Source organism: Mytilus trossulus, chromosome 3, assembly GCF_036588685.1.
Source record: "Mytilus trossulus isolate FHL-02 chromosome 3, PNRI_Mtr1.1.1.hap1, whole genome shotgun sequence".
In the NCBI taxonomy this organism is placed as follows: domain Eukaryota; kingdom Metazoa; phylum Mollusca; class Bivalvia; order Mytilida; family Mytilidae; genus Mytilus; species Mytilus trossulus.
Window position 1 is genome coordinate 17,542,670 of NC_086375.1, and position 24,735 is coordinate 17,567,404.

General features: G+C 32.5%; 1 protein-coding gene across 1 annotated transcript; it reads left to right on the forward strand.

Moving 5' to 3' along the window:
* The first annotated feature begins 12,184 nt into the window (after positions 1-12,184).
* On the forward strand, positions 12,185-21,385 carry LOC134710515 (uncharacterized). The gene is made up of 7 exons (XM_063570886.1): positions 12,185-12,378; positions 13,266-13,427; positions 15,088-15,262; positions 16,114-16,384; positions 16,693-16,800; positions 19,636-19,881; positions 21,065-21,385. Exons 1-7 carry the CDS (start codon positions 12,222-12,224, stop codon positions 21,383-21,385), a joined length of 1,440 nt encoding a protein of 479 aa, XP_063426956.1. The 5' UTR covers positions 12,185-12,221.
* The last annotated feature ends 3,350 nt before the right edge of the window (positions 21,386-24,735 follow it).

Here is a 24,735-nt window from a genome sequence, read left to right on the forward strand (position 1 = left end):
AAGAACATAACCCGTGGCATGCCAACAACTGTTTTTTTTTAATAAACGTGTTTAGTTACGATGCAAAGACCCTATAAGTGAATCAATATTAATGCCAGAATATGCAATCTTTAATGACCTTACAACAGTATCGTAACTATATCCCTTCTGAATAAGTCTATTTAAAGGTTTTGTTAGTTTCTTAGGTGAATACTGCCAACTTTGTGCTTTATAAAGAATATTTTCATAAAAAAATGGATGTGAATAGCCTGAACGTATAAGAAATCTGCATGTTGAGCTATATTTACGAATGATGTACTTATACCAATGATAAAATTTAGTAATGTTTTGACTAGTTTGTGATATCGAAAACCCTGGTGTTATAATTTTTCAGTAATACCTAAATTTCTCTCGTTAAAATCTTAAACATTGCGAATCGTACAAATTGAGATATATAAACACCGTAAGATGGTGACAAGGGAACGTCACCATCTAAACATGAATAATTAACGATTAGTATATATGTATTATCATCGAACATTGCACTTGATAAATAGCATATTAATACAAATTTATACATTAAGATTGCTTTTCAAAAAGAAAATTCCACTAGCACCACACATTGTCACATAGTCTTTTCTGACTTCATGGCAGCTAAAAGTAATCCTATCCAAGGAGCAGTCGCAAACATAACCTTCAGAAGCTGTATTTTCCATTACACACAATGCATCTTAAGACAGGCAAAGAAATTAGAACTCGATACCACTTACCTAGGCGTCAAACTACGACCACTACTGCAGTCTGAATTGTGTCTCACCCGAGTTAGTTACTACAATTATCGACGCCAAGGAGACACAAATTTTTACGTCGAGTATGTATCATTGTTCTGGGAAAGTGATCTTTCATATTGTAAATATTTGTTTGCTTATTTGACTTTTTCACCAGTTTATTTGTCAGAATTAATTTGAGCTACATACAAAAATACAATATGTTGGGGAAACGAGATTTCATTTCATAAATAGAACAATATTTCAATCGTTGTCTTACTTGTTAAGGATTTTTTTTATTTTTTTTATTTTGTGGTCTGAATCAGTCAACGAATATTTTTTTTTCAGACGCATCTCTTGTTTCCTTAACTAGAACTGCTGCGTTAATGCAAAACCTATCGCCAGTTTATCGTCAAATTGAAGGTGGCATGGACACAGATTAAAATAAGGTCGGAATATTGACTTGCAATACATTAGCGATGATTTTGAGCTTATTTGGACATATTGAGCCGAAATAACTGCTAATAGCGAAACATGATTTCAAATTTGTTTTCATAAATCTTTGAAACTTACAAAAAACGACAAAGGGATCCTTATATTGGAACCGCTGTGAATTTTCTTGTAAATTGATCAAAAATGATAACAAAACGGAGGCCATACATTTGATTTAAGTTTACGCAACATTCTCTGAATTTTCTTAAAGCTGTATTATGTCAACGGTTTAACCCGAAAACTAGAGAACGAGAAAGTGAATATTTTCGTGGTTAAATAAAAAGAATTAAAATAGGCCGATGTTCAGTATTGTAATTTACCTTTAATCTGTATATTCAGATAAATCACGAGAACTGTATATGTGACAAAACCACAAACCATGACTCGGGTGTATCCCCGTGCAGCATTCATCTAGCGAACCTGTATATCTTTGAAAAAATGTAAATGTGTTAGCAGATTTGAACCTTATCGTCCTCTGATGATGTTTTCCATCTATTAATTATAATTATGTACTCATTGAAGTTTGCCTGGTTGCTTGTTTATCGTAGCTACAAACTTTTTTTAATTTTTAAAATTATGCAACTTTAAATTGTTCCTTTTCCCCTGCATCAGATAATATCCTCTAAAAAAATGCCCTAACGCTATTGCAATGCCAGGAAAAGAATTTTACATTAGTGTGGTACAGCCTCTGGAACCCTAACATATTCCTATTTAATTTTGTTGTATGTTTACATTTTTATCTTTATCTGTGCTACCTAGCTTTTATTTGCCTTTCTCAACTATTTTAATCCTTTTGCAACAGATATTTACCCATTCTATACAACTTGAGATATTTTCATACATTTCTTTCATATAACATCGTACCGATTATCCACATCTTATTAGCAATTGTCTATAACAGAATATTGATATAACATCATAACTATTATTCACGAAAATTTAGCCGTAGCCCTTAGGAGAATGCTAGTGTAGCATCGTAACGGTTAGCCATGCGTGATTAGCAATTGCCAATACCAGAATGCTCATGAAAAACCATATTGGCTATCACATGTCAATAGCTTATTATGTATGCCATGTGCTCTATAAACATTCGAAATTACAGGTCTTAACGTTTATAATCAACGCACTTTTTTTATATAATCAGTGGAACATCGTTACAGTGCTAGTAGCTAGTTGAAATGGTTGTTATTCAGACTGCTGTATACCAAATATTAAAGGACATACTAATGAAAATTGAAACTTTTACTTTTTCTCTCGGCCTGTCGCAAAACGTAAGTACACTAGGAAGGGATAAATATAGTAATATGTACAGTGAGGAAAATAATGTACACTCTCATTATCTGCCGTCTTGGCAAATATAGCTTCTGCTGTCAGTGATATTAAGCCAACTGTTTATACAGGTGACTATGTGCATTTACATTGACAACTAGTAAACAATTTTATATACAAAGTCAAAAATATTTGCCATATACAGAAAAAAAGCAATTCTTATATATCTTTGTGCTAAACAAAAGCATAAGTCGACCTTGAATATTCATAAAAATAGATAGTAAAAATGTACACACATTTAAATGTTATGCATTATTATAATAACAATATATACTTTTAAATACTTACATCGAAATTGACCTACTATAAATGACATCTAGATAACATATACGATAATTAATTATCCTAAAAATTCCCATGCAAATTTCAAACCTAATACATACATCGTTGACTGATTTTCTAAACATGTAAAGTAATAAAATATCTTTGACTTATAAAATAATTTTCATTGATTTTACAAGTGACAGAATAAAAATCAATAGTGTCGCCTCATTTACAACCCACTAATTAGCGTTAAATCTGTAGTCATGTCAGAAAATGAGATTTATATATATATATACATAAACGCCAAAAAAAATGTACAAAACAATACTAATAACAAAAGGAAACATTAAATGAAATAATGTATAAATATTTCAGATAACAGATATCTTTGATCAGTATGATCATGATTTAACATAAATTATATCAATATATTCTGGATTAAGTATAACGGTCTTGAATTCAATTAAAAATTGAACACAAAACCGCTTTTACTATTCTTAAATGAAGAATGTAATAAAGGTATTTACAAAACAAAAGAGACAGCATATATGCTTCTGATAAAGATTGTAATGCGCGATATGAACTGGTACATTTCTAAGATTTCAAAGGTGATGACAGTTAGGATACAACAGATGTTTTGATGGAAGACAAATTTGAGGATGAGATAAAGATTGCATTGAAATATAAGAATGACTATCAAAAGGCATACGATACAGTAACAGGGAAGTAATGATATTGCTTGTATTTGTTATTTTTTGCAAACAGCGACATACTGGGAAAAGATAATTTATTTTTTAGGTGATTTTGATCATCAGGTTAATGGGTAGAGATTGAGATTGTAAAAAAATATAATTCTGACTACCGAAGTAGTTATCAAAGGTATCAGGATTATAATTTAGTACACCAGACGCGCGTTTCGTCTAGATAAGACTCATCAGTGACGCTCATATCGAAATAGTTATAATGCCAAATAAGTACAAAATTGAAGAGCAATGAGGATCCAAAATTACAAAAAGTTGTGCCAAATACGGCTAAGGTAAAAGAGGGACGAAAGATACCAAAGGGACAGTCAAACTCGTAAATCTAAAACAAACCGACAACGCCATGGCCAAAAATGAAAAAGACAAACAGAAAAACAAAAGTACACATGACACAACATAGAAAACTAAAGAATAAACAACACGAACACCACCAAAAACTAGGGGTGATCTCAGGTGCTCCGGAAGGGTAAGCAGATCCTGCTCCACATGCGACACCCGTCGTGTTGCTTATGTGATTACAAATCCGGTAAATAGTCTAAATCGGTAGGTCAAATTCATGAAAGGGAAGGGGATTGTAGTTACGACGTAAGGAACATATCCGATATCATTTGTGAAACGGTTATTCCATAACGGTCAACAAACTCGTGATGGCGTCCGTAAAATTTACGAAGGGATGATTTTAACTTCACCATTTGGAACTCTTGGTTTAATAGCTTCTTTGTGAGCAGTAACTCTCTATCAAGAAAATCATGATAGGAAATGCAAGCACGGGAATATCGTATGCCTGGGATGAGAAAATCTTTAGTTTTTTTGGAAAAAAGTTTTTTAAACGGGAAATTTATAAAAATGACCACATTATTTATAGTCATGTCAACATCTAAGTGCTGACTTCTGGGATGGTGATACCATTGGGGACGGAAAGTCCGGCATGCGATACAGGTAGTGAGTTACAGGGGAGGAAATGATATTGCTGATATAAGTTATTTTACGTGAAGTAAAACTGTGAAATATCGGGAAAAGATGAGTTATTTTTGAAGTGATTTTTATCTTCAGCTGAAAAACGTGGACATGGTCCCGGGGCCCCTCTTTTTTAAATGACAAATCATGAATCGATATTGTATGAAAATTGTTTCTTACAATATGCTTTTTTTATAAGATAAATATGCAGCCCAAATGACGTTTTTTTTTCATTTTACTAAAATCATGAAATTTTAATGAAGAATGAATTATTTTCAATGAATTATTACATAAATCAATTCAGTAGGTAATTTTGTAAGTAAGATATTCTAAATCGTTTATCAAAAAATTCACAGGTGTTTATCTTTTCAAACATAAACAATTGTGTATGTCTGTCCAAATGATGGAAATGTCCCAAAAACTAATATTTTCAGTATAAAATGTGTAAAATAACGACCTCATTTACATCGAAATTAAGCAAACGAAGGTATATTTTGTTTATCACAAATTTGAATAGGTGGAACATAGCTTGTATGCAAATTTTCGTAAAAAAATTCCAAGAAGGATCAAAACTGCCGGCATTTAGAGATTTGAACATATTTTTTTTACAACCCAATTATTAACCACAAAGATGGTCAAATGCTTTAGATTTCAGTGTGTAAATTCTTCTATAACTATCATTTCTGAATATTTAAATATGTGTACTAATAGTTACAGAAAAGAAAATAATAGTATAAAAATTTCTCTCTGGAATAATGAGGCTATGTTTCATTATGTCACAAAAATCGGATATATCTTGGCATACATTATTCATGCCAAGTTACGTTGATAGATTTCAGAGGAATTTTTGGACAGGCATTTTCTAATAGAAAAACCAATTGAAATCGAACCCTTCACAGGAGTCAATTTCAAATACTTTTAGTATTATACAAGATATTCACTACTGATAGATATCACCTTTTTTCAACATATAATATACGGTATAGATTCAGAGATGTACAATAATTCATTTAGGCAAAACAAAAATGCAGGCATCAGTATAATACCTCTGTTCAATAAATCGATTAAACTGACACAAAGCTGGGTCACAAACCAAAACCGAGGAAAACATATAAGCTATAAGAGGTAAAAAACGGAACAACATAAACACTTAAACTGCTACAAATAGCCAACGCCAACAAACATATAAATGGAATATTTATGTATGATAACAATTGCCATATTCCTGATTTGGTAAAAGACATTTTTAAAAAACAATTATGAATTGAACCTGATGTTATTGCTAGACAAACCTCCCGTTTACCGTTATATGGTAATGGTAGAAATACCGAAAAATGAAAATTTTACGTGAACGGGATGCAATACTATAAACGCAAGAACACTCAGGAAAGAGAATAATATAATTAACGTCAAAACACAAGTACACCATAATAGAATTATAAACTGTAACAGAATCTATGACAAATGAGACGATTTTGATTTAGAAACTATAATTTTTTTCAATGCATTTAAGCAGCAAAAAGTAAAATCTTAGAATACTGAACTCCGAGAAAAATTCACAACAGAAAGTCTCTATTTAAATGGAAAAAATTAAAAGCCTAAACACACTATACGAATGTCATATTCGTGACTTGGTACAGGCATTTTCTTATGTAGAAAAAGAGGATTAAACCTGTTGTATACACACTACAGTTTCATATGGGATATACATTTTAAACTCAATTCGGTATTTAAGAGCTTATAGCTGCTACTCAAACTTTATAAAAACGCCACCAGTGTCTGAATCGAAAGTTGATAAATCATGGTCAAAGAACGTCTCGCCCTTTAAAGATTAACAGTTCATCGGTAGATACCACGATCTTGTTGATAAAACTCTGTATCAACTTCACAAAATGTACTCTCTGACCTTGAAATATAGATGCTGGGTAGTGGCGTTCTTTATCATCTTAATCATGTGTTATAGTGTCCATTTATTTGTCTTTGTAAATTATTTACCTTCACTGTTTAATCCAATATCAGTAATATCCTTTTTGCATGGCTCTGTTATTATGCATCCCGCCATTGTATTATTGTGCTGTGGTCATTTTTATTTTATTCCAGATTTACATTTTAGCTAATGTGTTTTGTATTTTTGCCATTTTGTTTTTCTTGGTTGACATATTTGTTTGTTTTATAGAAATAAGATTATAAAACAATGTTGACTGCTGTATCCCTATTTTGTTTACATTTTTAATATTATGTGGGCTTGTTTGGTTCACACATTGTTGTTTAAAAAAATTGAAATTTATGCTACAGTCATACAAGTGAGAGGTTTATAAAGCTATACAACTAGGTTTAATCAACCATTTTGAAATAAGTAAATGTCTGTTCCAAGTCATTTCTTTCATCTATTTGAGCTTTCGATTTTGCGTTAAATTTTAAAAAAGAACTGTCTGTTTTTTATTTTCCTTGGTGATCGTCATTTTCTGTTATTTTACTTTTTCATATACCTTGAGGACATGTTTTCTATTTAACTTTATATAAGATTGCTGGATTTTGATGATAGTCAGTTTCTTTTCATGAAGTATCGTTCATGTTTTTACCGGTACCAGAGTATATACCGGTATATTCTTTTACAGCTTTTTGGACGTGGCATTTCCCAAACGTATGTGCATTTGTCATACCCTTTACGGCAACGCTGGTTCATTTCTGTGTTTAATCAAATAAACGGGATTTTTTTCTGATAATACTTTGATACCGAAAGAATAATGGAACTAAATTGAATGTCAAATTTAATAATTGCTATTGATATTCGGTGTTATTAAACAGAAATATCGAGGCAGGATGGGTAATTACGAAAAGTACTAGTGTTGGGTGGAGTTCTCTCGACTGGTATTTTTTTCAGGCGCAGTCCTGAACATGCTCAAATTTACAGCGGACGGTGGATGAAGTCGTGTATAATCAACATCTCTCCTTTAAGACCGCTGAATTATCTGTATTTCAATTAACGCAAGGGCCATTTTATTTTCTACAATGACATACGTAAATTGGGATATTTTGTCTACGAAATATTTATCAATCATGATAAAAGTAACAAATTAAAAAACAGTAAAATATTGCATTTACCAACATGATAAACGCAAGTATTCGATAATCATAATTAAAACAGTATGTGTGTAATGATTACAATTAAAAAGATAAATTTGCAATTTATACTTTAATGTAATGGGATATTTAGGCAATTACATTAATTATACAATGAATTGGATCAGTACATCTACATAATATTAAACTTTTAAGGATCCTTCCTGGTAATAAGATTAGAAGGTTTATTGAAACAACGCATTGATCAATAAAATGTAAATTAAAGTTGATATACACCCTTGTTTAATGCCAAAGTATTAAAATGAATATGATCTGCTTTCATTTTTCAGAATAATTCTTTCTACTTATTTTTATTGAGTTTATTTGAGATTTTTGGTATTTTGTTACATTACAGCTAGCGCTGTCCGAGGCTATTTAATTTAGCATCCAAAATTTCCCGATTATCGATGTTATATTCGTCCTTTCTATTTACTTTCCAATTGCATTGGTATCCTGGTGGTCTGTAAAGTTGATAAAAAGTTAGCAATAGTCTGCACCACTGGACGTTAAGCAACCAACAATCAATCGATAAATCAACAGACTGTTCACACTTAGGTGATGAGCGTTGTAAGGTGAGTTCGACGCCAAAATTGATCGAAAATAAATATGGAAATAAAGGACGATAGTTCTCTAATGGAACTCCAACAACACCCATCCATGAAACAACTCTCCATTCAAGTAAAAATTTTCAGTAGTTTAACCATTAAGAGTCAAAGTACAGCCTTTAACACGACGCGTTGGCTCACATCGAACAGCAAGCTATAAAGTGCCCCAAAATGACTAGTGTAATACCATTCAAACAGAACACCAACGGTTTTATCTATATAAATAAACAAGAAACCCTTATGAATCACATCAACGAACGACAACCACTGAACAACAGATTCCTGGCTTATGGCAGGTGCAAACACATGCAGCTGGCTTTACTAACCTGAAGTAGTGGTAAAACATTACTTTTTAGAAAGACACGCTATAAAATATCAATTGTAATGGCTTAACTCAATATCAAAAACACATATTAATAAAATACAAGTAAACATACACTAAACGAAGGAATTTGATCTATGTCACAATACCAATGCAATATTAATATAAAAAGGGGGAGATGTAATAGTTATCAAAGGTACCAGGATTATAATCTAATACGCCAAACGCGCGTTTCTTCTATACATAAAACTCATCAGTGACGCTCATATCAAAATAGTTATATAGCCAAACAAGTACAAAGTTGAAGAGCATTGAGGACCAAAAATTCCACAAAGTTATGTCACATACGTCTAATGCAATCTTTTCCTGGGATAAGAAAAAACTATATAAAAAAGAAAACTATTATAACCTAGAACAAAATTGCGTCAAACAAAATAGCGTACACATTTAAATATAATATTTTTGTTGTAAGGAGTATATGGAGTAATGAAATATTTGTTACAATTTTTTTTTATTGTTCATGATACGATTGTGGCACCGTTAAAGTCCACAATTCCTCTAAAAACTGATTTGAAAATTGTTGTGATATTAAATACATTTTACATTTTAAAGATGGTATATATTAAAAATAGTAAGTCGAGATAAAACACATATAAAGTAAACATAAAATAACATAAATGCATTAAAAATTGTGTCGAAAATCAAATAAGGATAGCTAGTACGATTTGAGAATAATAAAATATCATGCACCAGAGATGAAAATCAACTCCAACACATCCTAGGGGTTAAGTAGGTTAACGTCAACGACATTCAAAGAAGACATAACTTGTGTTTTTTCTTCTTCAAAAAATGAAAGTATCTACAGGCAGTAGGATAGTTAGGGTTTAACCTTATGATACATGTGTATAATGTTATACATGGACAAAGTAATCTCTATAAAGAAAATGAACGTGGGTGTGTATTTAAACATTTAGTTGTTTTGTGGACAAAATCGATATTTGAGTCAAGGTACACAAAATTCAAAGATCTTACTACAACTTACCTTTACTAATAATTCTCTTAAAAGTTTTCGATGACTTTACGCGGATCACATAGTGATTTGCGCGGTTTTAATACAATATTACCGTTGGATAGAGAATGTTTAATACCGCTTTAAGTAATTTAGGTAATTTATGGAAACGAAATCTCAGACTTAATAATTTATCAGTGATGCATATATATTTATACATGTATATGTATTAATCATATTCAAAACAAGGTAAAGTTACATGTGTGTATTTTTTTGAAATTATGAAGATTTAATTTATATGATTCCGATCAATTACTCGTCTATATAAGCATAACGACATCAAATAAAGAAGGTAGAGAGAACATGTAAACAGAAAAATAACTGGTAATACAAGATTAACAAAAGTGATGTGTGTCATCTATACTATCTATACTATTAAACGAGAAGACCTCATTTTGGGTGTCGCTTCTCTTCTTTCCACAATAAATTATTCATCATGACTCTGTGTCCTATGGGTACAGTACATAATCGCATTTGTCATCCATTCATATGAATATTCAGATTGAGTTATTTTGGGCGAAAAAACGAGAAAAAAGACGTCCGGATATGTTTCCGTCATTGGGCGAAATTTTAAGTCAGATTAGACTTCCGGTTTGCGTTTTTCTTAATACTTTGAATTTACATTATTACTACGAATACAGTGTATTCTCTGTCTTATATCCGTCATTGGACGAAATTTAAGTCAGAATAGACCTCCGGTTTGCGTTTTTCTTTTTACTTTGAAACAAATACATGTACTACGAATAAAGTGTATTTTCTTTCTGATATCATTTTCAACTTTTACTATCCACGGCAGTCACAGGGTTTATTTAATAGAGAGGGTCTGAATAATATATCAATGAACGCTGTGGATCAATTATTAAACTGAGAATTGTCTGTAAAAAGAAAATACACTTTCGGGACGTCTGGAACGGGTGTTTTTAAGATCGAAATTTCAGGATTGACCATTTCGGGATCCGGGATTTCTTTTTTCGAATTTCGGGATGTCGAGATATTTAATTTGTATAATAAATTCAGAACCTCGGTATTTCATGTTTTTAAGCCCGGGATATTGGGATCAGGGCCCCTCCGCAGTGCCGGATCCAGAAATGTTCATACGTAGGGGCCCGTTGGTTGACTACCTAAGAGGGGCCCGCTCCGGTCATGCTTCAGTGATTCCCTATGTAAGCAACCAATTTTTTTCCAGAAAAAGGGGGGGGCGGGCCCCTAAATCCGCCTCTGCCCCGACCCCCTTTAATGAATGTTCATAATATACAGATAAGCGTTAAAATCATTGATGTGTCATTAAAATTTGTGGAAAAGGGAGGAGCCGGGCTAGAAAAACAATTATCCTGTGCTAAATTACCTATGACTTTTGATACCTTTTCTAAAATTCTCAAGTCACTAAATGTTTTACAAAAAAAGATGTGGTATGAATGCCAATGAGACAGCTCTCCACAAGAGACCAAAATGACACCGAAATTAATATTTGAAGGTCACCTTACGGTCTTCAACAATAAGCAAAAGCAGATACTGCATAGTCTGATATAAAAGGCCCCGAAATGACAATGTAAAACAATTCAAATGAGAAAACTAACAGCCTTATTTATGTACAAAAAAAGAATGAAAAACAAATATCACTGAACCACTGAATTACAGGCTCCTGACTTGAATGTTCATAATACATGTACACTAAATGTATGTTCACAATGAAATTAATAGAAATCAAAAAATGGGAATTTTGGAAATAAAGGAAGAGGGTTAAAAAAAACATTTTCCTGTCCTCAAGTACCTATGACTTTGGATACTTTTCCTGAAATTCTTAAGTCATTAAATCTTTTATAAATTTCTTCCTAAAACACTTTACATCCTTTCAAATATGCCCTGAATGCCCGCGATTTCGCGGGTGTGTTCTAGTTAGTTTTATACTAGACCACTATTTTATTGTTGATGATGTACGTTTACCTAGGTAAGCGACACAGGCTCTTTATAGCCTCTAGTTGGTTCAACCTGTCTAATACTAATAACTGATTGCCCATATGTACAAACTTAGACGAGTTTAAAAAAAATGCCTGTAAACTTCAAACAAGCACGAAAAACTGCAGACTGAGTAATACGAAACATTTTGAGACTGAGTTAAAGTAAATAATAAGACCAGGCATCACGTTTGTTTAGACTGAAAGTTAAAGTTGATAGATATTCTTGAAAGGTAAGGAGGCTTTTATTCTTTCTAACCAAATTGACTGTGCGCCCTCTATATATATCTGGGGTTTTATTCTAGGTCAACGAAATGTTTGCTCAAGAGTTATCGCAATATAACTACTATTACATAATTGATTCCTTTTTTTTCTTAAAATGTTCAGAATTTTTTTTTTTTTTCTAAGTACATTGAATTTCAATCATAATCATGATATACCACCGTGATATTTACACACAATTTCTACTAATAGAATACATTATGGAAATCCAAGCACCTGTCAGATTTCAAAAATTATCTCGTCTGTGTCAAATATTCTTAATTCATACCGATAAGTAATTCTATAGTGCTTATTTATAGTTGTTATACCTATTACGATGCACATATTGTGTTTAGCAGTCATATCTGTTCTGCAGCTTCATTTGTGTTCTGTCATATCTATGACTATAGTCAAATCATATGGCACAGCATCAGAATATGCAATCATTCTCATTCCAGCAAAGGATATACCAGGATCATCATACAAACCACTCGGTAAGGATATATTATGTACAATTAGTTTATGTGGTATTTTGCTAAATCCAAAACATACTTGTTGTTTAATGTGAAATTAAATATCTAGTACTTACAATAGACGATTTTAGAGTTTGTGCTCTTTCTCGTTAATGTACTTTTTCACAATGCTTTTGTCACTACTTCACAGTAAGAACCGATTATTTGACCGGATAACCAGTGTAACTCATTAGTAAAAACAGCTCCTTTCTATTGAATAAAACCACATCGTAGGTCTCCTGATTGCATGTCCCTACCACGAGCTCAGGTTTCGGAGTTTAGGGGTAAGACAAAATCTGGTCGGTTCGGAGTTATTATAATATGTCGGAGTATGATGACATGTCGTTCTCTGGACTAATACCTTGTGAACTAACGCGTTAAAAATGCAACTCAGCGTGTCCAGCGGTCTTTACTTTAGTACAAGTCAGTCATTTTTGATTAGAAGTAAAGCATGCTGTGTACAAATGAACATAACAACAATAAAAGAGTGCATAATTGAGAGCATTTTATATAACATGTTCTCGTTATGCATATTATATTTGCCTTGGACGAAATTTACAAATCCACCATCATCTTCTATTGTTCAATATTTTCATTGGAATTTACAGGAACTGATCAACTTCAATATAAGCAAACAATGTTTTGTAAGGAGGCAACTATTGTATCCAATTGGTTTTATCCGGAATTAGTTAAAATTAAAAAAAAAAAACAATGTTGTTGCCGAGTTTTGTTATAATATATACAATGTGCTTATTGTGAAATAATTCATCAAATCAATTAAAAGTAATACAAATTTATCTTGTGTTCATCATTTGGCATCGATATAGATAAATAAAAGATGATGTGCATATTTTCTAAATATATTGTAGCTGATGCACTAATTAAGCAAAGTAACCAGACATTGATGGTAGTTGTCCTTGATGATCAACCTACTATACTACAGATGCCCATAGCATTTACCAAAGCACTTAACATGGTGATAGTTAATGGACACAAAGGGAAGGTCTTTCTTGCCGCGCATGGCGATGGAGGTATACATTAATTATAACAATGTACGTCGATAAAAAATATAGTCTATTTACAATACGTTTAACGTAAAGCCCCAGTAACACTGTCACGTTTTATTCCGTTTTAAAATGCTACGTTTCAACTACGTTTTGAATAAAAATGTCCCGTTATTTTTAAAAATAGGGTTTACTAGGTTTGTGCTACGTTCTTATCACGTTTTACTACGTATAAGAACGTTATAGATCCATCTATCCACCACGCATTGTTACGTTTCGATACGTAGTTAGCACGTTTTGTTAAGTTCCGCTAAGGCTTTTATATATATATATATTTACTAGGATTTTACTTTGTTTCAATTTTCGCTACGTTTGTTGTTGAATTTTCAAAACTTACAGGGTAGGTCCCGTTTTGAACAAAGGGTCGCTACGTTTCGATAGGCTTCGTTACGTTAATTCCCATTCAGCTACGCTTTCAAAACGTAGTAAAACGTAGCTCTTGAAACGTGACAGTGCACCTTTAACACGAAATTAGCAGATGTATTTTTAGTACCTAGAATATATTTACAGAAATAAACATGAACCTTTTCGAAGGGAGTCTTATCCAAATATTGGAAATTATCTATATTTTTGTTTTGGGATTTTATTCTGGCTTTTGCTCTATAATAAGATTGATATAACAAACCTGAGTAACATCCAGCAACGTGATCATTTTAAACAGCGTCATACTAGTACATTTTTTTTATATTGCTTGTTCTTATCATGACAGATACCTCAATGTAAGTTGACCTGATAGTTTCTATGAAATAGGTATTTGGAGTATTCTAACTTTTCCAGACAAAACTCATTTCTTATTCATAAAAGTTATAACCATTCCAGATAATAAGCTTTAAAACGTAACGGAGTGCTAAGATATGAAACACTTCAAAAGAGAAAACTAAACGGTATGGTAATTTGATATTACAACACTAAAAAAAAAATAATATTGGAGTGCAGTTTCCTTGCTTGCGGTAACGACACATGCATCATGTAGAATGCTAAAGACATATTTATGAGCGATCAACCCAAACCACCGCGCCGTAAAGGGTCTGCTGAAGCCAACCTCCGGTGCGGGATTTTCTCATTGTGTTGTCTGCTGGTTGTTGTTTGAAAGATTCCCCGTTTCCTTTATTTCATTATGTCTTTTTGAATATAAGTCATATAATATAAGGAGATGTAGTTTGTTTGCTTGTGAGCTAACTGTCAAACAGAGTCCAAATAAAGCAGATTTAAGCAACTATATGTAACGTAATACCTTCAACAATGAGCAAAACTTAACCGTATTATAGCTAGCTATCAAAAAGGCCAGACAAAATGTGACATAACTAAAAAAAACCAGTATGACATGCAGACGCTTACTACAATCATTGAAATACAGACTCTTGCATTTGAAAAAATGTGGCGGGGTTTAATATAGGACAGAGATGCAAGAGCACAGAATAATAACAAATCGTAAAATGAGTTGAAAAATACCAATCAGCACACATCAGACGTACGTAGTGCAAAGACGTTATCAGCAGTCGTTTTAGCAATGTCAAAATATAAGTATAACCATTCGTTCATAAAGTAATGAATAACCTTTTGATAGTTTTTGGCAAAACAGTGAGCGAACTGCACACATATTATATATATACGATTTAAATTCAAGGTCAGGTAGTTGCCGCTTTTGGTAGTCTTTCAAGCAGGTACATGGAAGGAATTGTGCTGTTTTCTTCATATTTGATAAGAGGAACTCGGCTTAACACGTATAAACGTCCTATTTTGACTTTAAATGGTGATTTGGATGGCATAACGAGGATTACGAGAATTGTGGACACATTCGAGTAAGTATTGATTATGTGAAAGTTAGTTTATACTTTTTTTTTCAAAATCTGTATTTTTATCAACACTTACTTTACTTTTCTAAAGAAAAAAACCCTATAATATAATGAATATATTTATATTTTAATCGACCATTTTCTACATTTGAAAATGCCTGTACCAATAGTTATCGAAGGTACAAGGATTATAATTTAGTACACCAGACGCGAGTTTCGTCTACATACGACTCATCAGTGGCGCTCATATCAAAATATTTATAAAGACAAGTCAGGAATATGACAGTTGTTGTCCGTTCGTTTGATGTGTTTTGTCATTTGATTAGGGACTTAACGATTGAATTTTCCTCGGAGTTCAGTATTTTTGTGATTTTACTTTTTGAAAATATTTATCCTAAAATGTATACTAGTTGTTAATATCTGCATGACTAATCTAGCACGACTGTTTCATTTGACCGGGTAGTACGTACTTCATCAGCCATAAGATGAAGAAAAATTACTAGATTTGCTATATGATGTTCATCTAGAATTTTCTGATTGGCCAGGCAAATTTTCAGAAACAAATTGTATGTTTGCTTGTATTACTAAATGTTGTGTGTTTAGCATAAACAAGAAATCGCAATGTTAAAGTTTTTGGTTCAATTCGATCGGGGATTGAAAGCACGACCTCCCGCAATCGAGGAGGGTACGCTTCCGCGATGCCAACCAGATGGTTGAAAATGGTAGACTGTTTATCGTTACTTAAACAATACACATGATCCTAGAAATTAAAATTTTCTGGAAAAGAGATGTGTCTTTTTTTATAATAATAATGGTCACTGTTTTTATTAGATTTTTTTTTAAATACAATATTTTAGGGAATTGCAGGGAGATGTAGCGCAAAATCCAAATCAGAAGTTCATAACACCCGTTATTGTAATGGAAGGTATCAACTACGGACAATTTGCATCCAAAGCAAATATTACATATGACTTAAATCCAGAAGTGTCACAGGCAGACGCCTTTGGCATTATTTTCAACTACACATATGCATTCATGGTAGCCACACAGAATGATTCTAACAAAAACATAGCAGCGGCTAAAGCTGTCCTAGAAAAAGGATACATAAATACTGAAACTGTATTGCAAGTAAGTATGTATACCCTGAAAGATACAAACATTGTGTATTTATTTGGCTTATATTGATCTTGGTTGTGATAAAAAAAAAAAGTACATGGGCTAATCAATGCAGAAAATAATGTTACAAAATTTGTCATGGTTACTATTCATTTATGTTATTCAATTACAAATGATTGTTAATATATACAAGAGATATACGATTTTGAGAAACGATAAATGTAACCTATTGTTGGCCACGCGATTTGATATCATTTGGTATGGCATGACCTTAACTATCATATGTAAATATACGTATACGCACTTTCTCCTTGTTTTAGCCTCTTTCAGAAGTAAAATCACTAGACCAGAACTTACAGCAAGTATCCCATTGGACGATAACAGCCCAACAACTTATAATCAATAGCATTACTCCAATATCAGTGGAGGTAAATTATTTCTTTAGATCAGTATGAATATTGCTTTTTTTTTTAAATAAAACCATCAGTAAGGGTCATATATCAGCACATATATTCTTATTTATCAGGACAAAGAAAAAAACACGTCGCCATTGGAAATAATGGTGGTTCTTAGGTAGTAAAGGTTTTAAAAGCTGTTGATTTCCCGTCACACGCCGGTCCGTGACTTTATTTGGTATTCATATAGTTATTTGATAAATCCATGCTGATTATCAGGTGTATACAGATTCCTCTCCCTTCTTCGAAATCTTTCTGTTTGCACTCGTCCTGGTTTCACTATATATATCTGTCTATCTTCTCGTCAAGGAGTGAACTCATTTTTGAGTGTATATACTCCAACGTGAGTGAGCAGCTAAAACCCCTCAAGTATGTACAGTTAGAAAAGGTCTGTATGTACAGTTAAAAATGGTGCTTTAATTTAAATGTGCAGTAGTGTCGACACGCTGACATCTTAGATGGCGTGTCATAAAAGTATGTCAGGATCAGCGTTGTCTATATGTACTTGTTGTAGAGGAGGATGATTGCGGGCTACCAATGACTAAATGAGAGCTGGGTATTGTGGTGTTGTTTTGGCTCTGAGATAAGTTAAGGCTATCATAGGTGTTATCGTCATCAAGAATTGAGTCGAAAATTCTTGTGTGATTTTGAGTGTTACAAGCGCTGCAGATCCACGTTGAAGATGCATTGGCCAACAAGTTGTATTCTGGAGTTGACATTGAAATACATGATGTATGGACCCATTTGTCACATTTGTCACAGGCTAATGCATGTTGCCCCAATTTCACTGCCTTTGTGCAGATCATACATGGATATTTTGAAGTGTATGGACCTGGATTATACTCAACTTGACCGCTCAGCAGCAGTAGGGTTTGGATTACACATTTCGGTTGTATGTATTGAAAACGCTCCTGTTTCATTGCTGTGTTTCTAAACCAGTTATATATACAATCAATGTTTTTGATATTTAGATGGATGAGATGATTAATTTCGCTGGTTTGTGTATTAGAGTTAATGGTCACCAATATAATCAGGATAACTGATATGTACAAACTGGGTAACATGTTTTTCACAGATGGTAGTGAATGTAAACAAACAAAGATGGCGGCCACAATTGCCGGGCTTCCTTTGTCAGAGCTGATTACAGTTAATAAAGTTATTTCATCTGGTAATCGAGCAGAAATATGATGCAGTATTGATCCATAATACGTAATTAAATAACATATGCTAAAATTCCTGGTAAGATATTGCCTAAAATTGTATAAAATCCAAAACATTGGGAGCTTGAAAGTTCGTAGCTGTTCCTCATGGCACTTCCAGAGTTTTTTGCGGATCTCTATGAACTATAACCAGAAAATATTTGTAGATATATTTCAAATTTGTTTGGCCAATGATTCAATTTAGTAATTTCAATCCCTGGATACAGACGTAGTTCAGATGTAATTATGACCAATGTGTATAGCAAAATATCTGTTTGTGTTGAGTCATGTTATGTAACAGGTGTAGCATGTGCAGTATGTCGACTGAGCATTCGCCAAAGCGTGTAATACACGGATCGATAACGGTCTCCGAATTTGGATAGTTTCAAAAACATTTGCGTTTTCTGTGGAAAAATATTGCTCCAAAGACAAATTGTTATATCATAAATGATTCCGACTTTCTTATGTTTCAGAGGAGTTGCAACGCAATGAAATCGGTTAATATTTTTAGTACTATAGATGTAATTCCTGTCATTAATCATCTTATTGAAGGAATGCCTTTTTACCTGTCTATTAAGAAATAAGATCCAAAAAAATATGGTGCACACAGAATACTACATGTAGTTACAGGATAGCGTTTTATTTAAAAGAATGCACCAAATTGTTGATGTTATTCCGAATAGACAGAAAAATATTACAAGCATTACTTAATATAATTTAATTCTAAATTCCATTTTGAAGGAGTAAATCGTGAAAAAAGACTTCACGGTCACTTTACAAAATGATATCTATGAACTGAAAGACAAATAACTTTCTGTCAATCAAAAGACGTGTTGCATCCAAAATAAGTCCTTAAAGTAAAGAGACAACAAGGTGCGGACCTACTCATTCAATCAAAACTTATAATCTTAAACAGCAGTAAACGTGTAGAAATATCTACCATGCAGGACAATAATAATCGCCAAAATATTAAGAAAAGTCGTTAGTTATTAGATATCTTTTACACAATATCTTTTTAGCTGTATTTGGAAACTCTTTTAGGAATTTTGGATCTCAATGCTCTTCAACTTCGTACTTTATTTGGCTTTTTTTTTTAACTGTTTTAGAATTCGAGCGTCAATGATGAGTCTTTTTGTAGACGAAACGCGCGTCTGGTGTATATATAAAATTTAGTCTCGATATCTATGATGAATTTATTTACCACCACTGGGTCGATGCCACTGCTGGTGGAGATTTATTTCCCCGAGGGTATCACAAGCTCAGTAGCCAGCACTTTTTGTGCTGACATTAATTATCATTGATATTGATATATTTTTAAATTGACTGTTTTCAAAATTTTGAATTTTTTGAAATACTAAGGCTTTTCTACCTTAGTCATGGATAACCTTAGCTGTATTTGGACACTCTTTTAGGAATTTTGGATCTCAGTGCTCTTCAACTTCGTATTTTATTTGGCTTTTTTAACTGTTTTGGATTCGAGCGTCACTGATGAGTCTTTTGTAAAACGAAACGCGCTTCTGGCTTATATATAAAATTTAGTCCTGGTATATATGATGAGTTTATTTACAATGACATTTTCTCTTAATAGATCGGTGAATCTTTTTTTTAGTTTGTAAACCACGAAATAACAAAGGCTTCAAAGAGACAACAACATAAACATAGTTTTCGGTTTTTAGATGATTTAAAGATAAACAGCACGACTAAGTTAGTATTTACAAATAATCCAGCAGATGAAGGGATTCTACCACAAAGTCCAACTCAACTTACGGCAACAATGACTAGCCAAGATGCAGTTAAAAAGCTTACAACTTCCTCAGAATTTGGAAACCCATCTACATGCCAGGATATAAATCAGGTATTATATCTTACTTCTCCACGTAAAAGGTGCACAGTCAATATCATAGTTGGTCGAGTTTCGTCTCCAATGGCATGACTCTGGTATAAATATTAAATAAAAACGTTTAGTCAACAGTAAATATACACCAAAATCGTTGGAAACAGTGTAACTTATTTCTATCTCGAGATATTTTGAAAGACCTTACCAAAGTTCGATAACACATTTGGGATTTTTTTGTTTTTATTTAATCTCGTCACTGTTTTTTGTGTTTGCTACTTGAAGTTTTATGTGTAATATATCCGCGTATGACTTTCTTTATTATAATTCATGTAGTTTTGTGAATTGTTGCAGGCTATTTGTATCACAGAGTCAAAATTGGGAAGTTGGTGACACATTTAGATATTAGATTGAAGCTTCTAATTCATACTTTTAAATATATTTGGAAGTTTAAAATATTATACATCTTTACAAAGTAATACATTTTTACATATTTCTATTGTGTTGTCGGTATCTACTGGACTTCTTGGTTTTCTTGTCTCTTGATATCTACTAAGTTGGGACTGATAGTCCATTAGCAGCGTTATCGATCCAGTGCTGTTAAAATTGACAACACTTTGTTGATTTAATGCGTTCAAAGAGCTTTCGTACATGGAGTTTACCTTCAGCAGGAACACTTTCAAAATACGCAAAATAGCCAGGTCATTCTTATTCTTAGTAAATATTTAAAGATGTTTTCGAAATAATTTTGTTATGGAATTGATACTATGTTATTAGCTCTTCTCCTCTGACATACGGCTTCCAAGGGGAAAATAGATTCACAGCACGCTTATATGGGCGAAAGCAAACGATAAATACCTCATTATTAAACAGTTCATAACGTATTCTAGTTCGTTGAGGTAAAATGTTCATATGCATTACTGTTAAATGCAAAAAGAAATATGTTTCTTGAAGTTTTTTTGGTTATCGATTATAGTTATTATTTTATCTTAAAAATATATAAAAAACAAATGTTCGTGTTGGTTAAGTTTTTTTTTGCATACCTGTATGTTCTCACTTTTCCTTTCTATATTTATTTTCGCCCATTGGCGTGGAACAAGTTTTTGGATCCCTTAAACAATCGGTTTCCCAAAGTCGTGGCAAGAGATCACTAAAATTAACTCTGTTGAATCATGTTTGGTATTTAATCAGTTTATCATTTCAGGAAGCAGTAAATTTCGCATATTCGAAATCTTCCTCTACTGCTCAAAGACGATATCAAGCGGCGATGGCACCCATTACGTTCATGAACGATGTTAATGCTTCGACGTTTGACCAGTGGAATCAAGCTTCATTACAACTGATATATAACAACACAGGACTTTTTGTAGGAGCAACAAGATTTCGTACAAACAAACCGAACTCAGACCAAAGTATAGGAGAGCAAGATGACTGTACCTTGCTGTCTCCATATCGAGCAATGGAATGGATATATATTGATGCTTTAAGATATACGAAACCACAGATAACAAAAGGGATATCATGACTCATATAAAACCCTTTATATACTTTTTTTTTGTTTTTATTCAAGTTATGCTAAGAAATAGTATTTCAAGCATTTGAATTTTGAAATAAAGTCATAAAAACAAAGAGTAGGAAAATGAAGTGCATGTGTATATGACATTATTTTCAAGTACACGAAATATCTTTAAAAACTATGAATTAAATGGCTTGCAGATTTTCTATAAAAGCATGCAAAGCAAACCTTTGATCAACTTGCTTTGTACATGTATGTTTGTTTGGTGTTTGCAAACAAGGTAGGCATTCTGTTAACTAATTACTGGAATTTGATTGGGCAATTAACATCAACTTTATTTCACGGTTATTAAGTTCCACATTGTATGTTAACTGTTATTGTCCATTCAAATCCCGGTATACAGACTGAAACTCCGCCTACCCATTATTTACAAACATCCTAACAAAGCAAGCAAGACGATCAAAGTTGCAATGTTTTTTTGCATGCTTTTAAAGAAAAGCTGTTAACAGATGCACCAGAAGCTTACATGTATTATATGCCTCACGGAAGTGTTAGACTGCCGATTCGATATTATGGATTATGTTATACATTTTAGTTATTTCATTACATTAGATTTCTTACCAGTGGTCAGGAGACGTGAAATACACGGTATGTCTTTGCAAATGACTCTAAAAAATTAGTTTAATAATTCAGGAATGAATTATGCTTTTTTCCATGTGTTTCTGTTTGTTTTTGACATTTAGCAAAATACTTAAGCCTCAACACAACAATGAAACTTGTATTCTTTTAAGAAAGAGCTAAAATCAAATCAAAATAATTTTATTGGTGTAAATTCCTATACAGAAATGATACCAGCTGGCATTTACAAAATACAAATACAAATACAAAAATAAACAAACAAACAAACAAACGGCAAACATACAAACAAACAAAAAAACATACCAACAAACAAAAAAACATATTTATAAAGCTTCATAAAGCTAATGATCATAGAATATTATCCGATAAATCAACAAACATGCAAACAGTCCAAATTCAAGAGTTGAACACAAAGCATGTTCGACATACCGAAAATCACAGCTAGGTCCTTTACAACAACAACACCGCACTGAAAGTTGATGAGGTATCTATACCAACGGACTGATGAATCCCGTGAATGTAATCCGTCCCGCAGTTATTGCTTCTTTTGATAAGCATTATTGGACTAGTTAAGTTTGCTCTTGTATTGAGCTACCTATTCTCTTTGGTTCTCCTTTGATCTGGGATTACTTTTACTGTTTTATTCAGATAATTCTTGTTTTGATGCTTCATAGTTCTAGATTTGGCTTCCGATACCATTGCTCGCGGCGATCACAATTGTTGAAGGTTTTTGTGATAACATAAATACCGTATGCGTTCTGAAATCTCTTGTTATGTTGGGTTATCGGCTATATACAGAAATTGGAGTGTGTTATTGATAGGTATCAGAAGGTTGATTGCATCTACCGGCTATACACTAATTTGTACTCGAATCAGTGAACTGTTTCACAAACAACCGGTACAATATACAAATATGTTTCATCTGTTAAACTTGCACAAATAAAGTCCACTTACATGTTGAGCAAGTGGGATTTTTTATTATCATCATTTTTGACAGACTATTTTGGAGTCCTCTTCGCGGTCCGCGTTTAAACTATTTCAATAAATACAACTGTGTTTGATGTTAATTGTAGGACAAAACAATGTATGTACATTGTAAGATGTATAAGGGGTATTTATACTCGCAACGGAACAGGAGACTGAAAGTTTTACAAGCCTCGCATTTCGTCCTGAAAGCAGGTACAAATATCATTTCAAATTTTCATTTCTTCTGTAAAATTATGTTAGGCTATTTTGTGTATTGCATTTGGTATTTCAGTTATTTACGAATACAGTGCGTAGTAAGGGTTGTTTTGGTGACTCCATGGTACAAAAATATTGGAAAAATTAAAAATTGTCCTTTCAGTCGTGACACAAAACTTAAAAAAATCTTAAAGTTAGAAATATGATTTCAAAATATTTTATCTTACATGTGTTTTAGATAAATGCATACATATTTTTGTTAAAAATCAATAAATGTTAACTACAAGTATTAACTCTTTGTTAGTTCCGCTAGCATTTGTCTTAATCCTTTTTCTGATAAGCTTTCTTAAGTCATTTTCAAGAGGATTGGCAGCATTCAACCCACGATCATCTTGAGAATTTCAGGGAGTTTTTTTGGCGCCCGATTAGACTGATTTATGTATTTTCGTATCTCAATAACATGTCTTTTTTGTAAACCTCTATGCATTCACTTTAACCTGTACAAATATATAAATATATAATAACATAATCCTTTCTTCCTACGTGTAGCTATAGCTGTCCTGCATATAGAACACTAAGATGTAATTTTTTGCCAAAGTATATTATTGTTCATGGCCAAATACACGAAAGCTAATTTTTCTGTTACAAGCTGGGTCAAAAAGCTTAACAAAAAATCTTTGTAATTATCTTAAAGCTGCACGGAAACTAAGATTGCAAATTATCAGTTAATATATAATTATTCATATTATTATAAGTTATCTCTGCATTATTCAATTTATGTAATTGTTCTCTGTATTCCGTCATATTTGTCATATTTGTATATACCTTGTTTTATGCTAAAGCAATGTTGTTGCTAATGCAATAAAAGATTCATATACTTTGTAAATTTAACCACACCTAACGAATCTCTTAGCGAATATTAATTACATTGGATGCAAGTATATCTCAGAAATAACAATGAACTTTACAGGGAGTGTATTTCACGACCACTCAAATCGTCTTAGTGTTTTAAAGAATGGGCAAATTAGCAAAAACTATCGATTTGGCTGAAACGTATACTTAAGCATATGATTTATGTGAAGATATCTTTTAGCGCTAATCAAAACCATTGTCAGTGTTTGTCTGTTGTTAAATCTTAATGTTTCATTATTTGGAAAATTTGGAGTTAACGGTGATCTTTGATATTCTCTGTTAAATAACAACTTTAGTACAGTATAGCTTGACATATTGATAAAACATCTGTCTTTGTTATTGTTTACAAATAGATTTTGTATGTTATTCGTTGCGTTGTATATATCTCTTTGAAGTTTACCTAACACCTCTTTTTTCATAATTAGTATGATGGTTGTCGACAGCACATATAATTGATGTTAAGATAAAGTGAAGGTCAAAATTATTTAACAGTCATATAATTAGTTGTTAGAGGCTATACTGTAAGTCACATTTAGGACAGACACATTTTATGCCATTACTTTTTACATTAGAATAAAATGCAACGCTGCTTTCGCATGAGGGTTAAACTTTGATTTTTTTTTTAG

Coding starts and splice junctions, on each gene's coding strand:
- LOC134710515 (XM_063570886.1), top strand. CDS start 12,222: ATGCACATATTGTGTTTAGCAGTCATATCTGTTCTGCAGCTTCATTTG. Junction 15,263..16,113: donor AGAATTGTGGACACATTCGA/GTAAGTATTGAT, acceptor ACAATATTTTAG/GGAATTGCAGGGAGATGTAG. Junction 16,385..16,692: donor ATACTGAAACTGTATTGCAA/GTAAGTATGTAT, acceptor TCCTTGTTTTAG/CCTCTTTCAGAAGTAAAATC.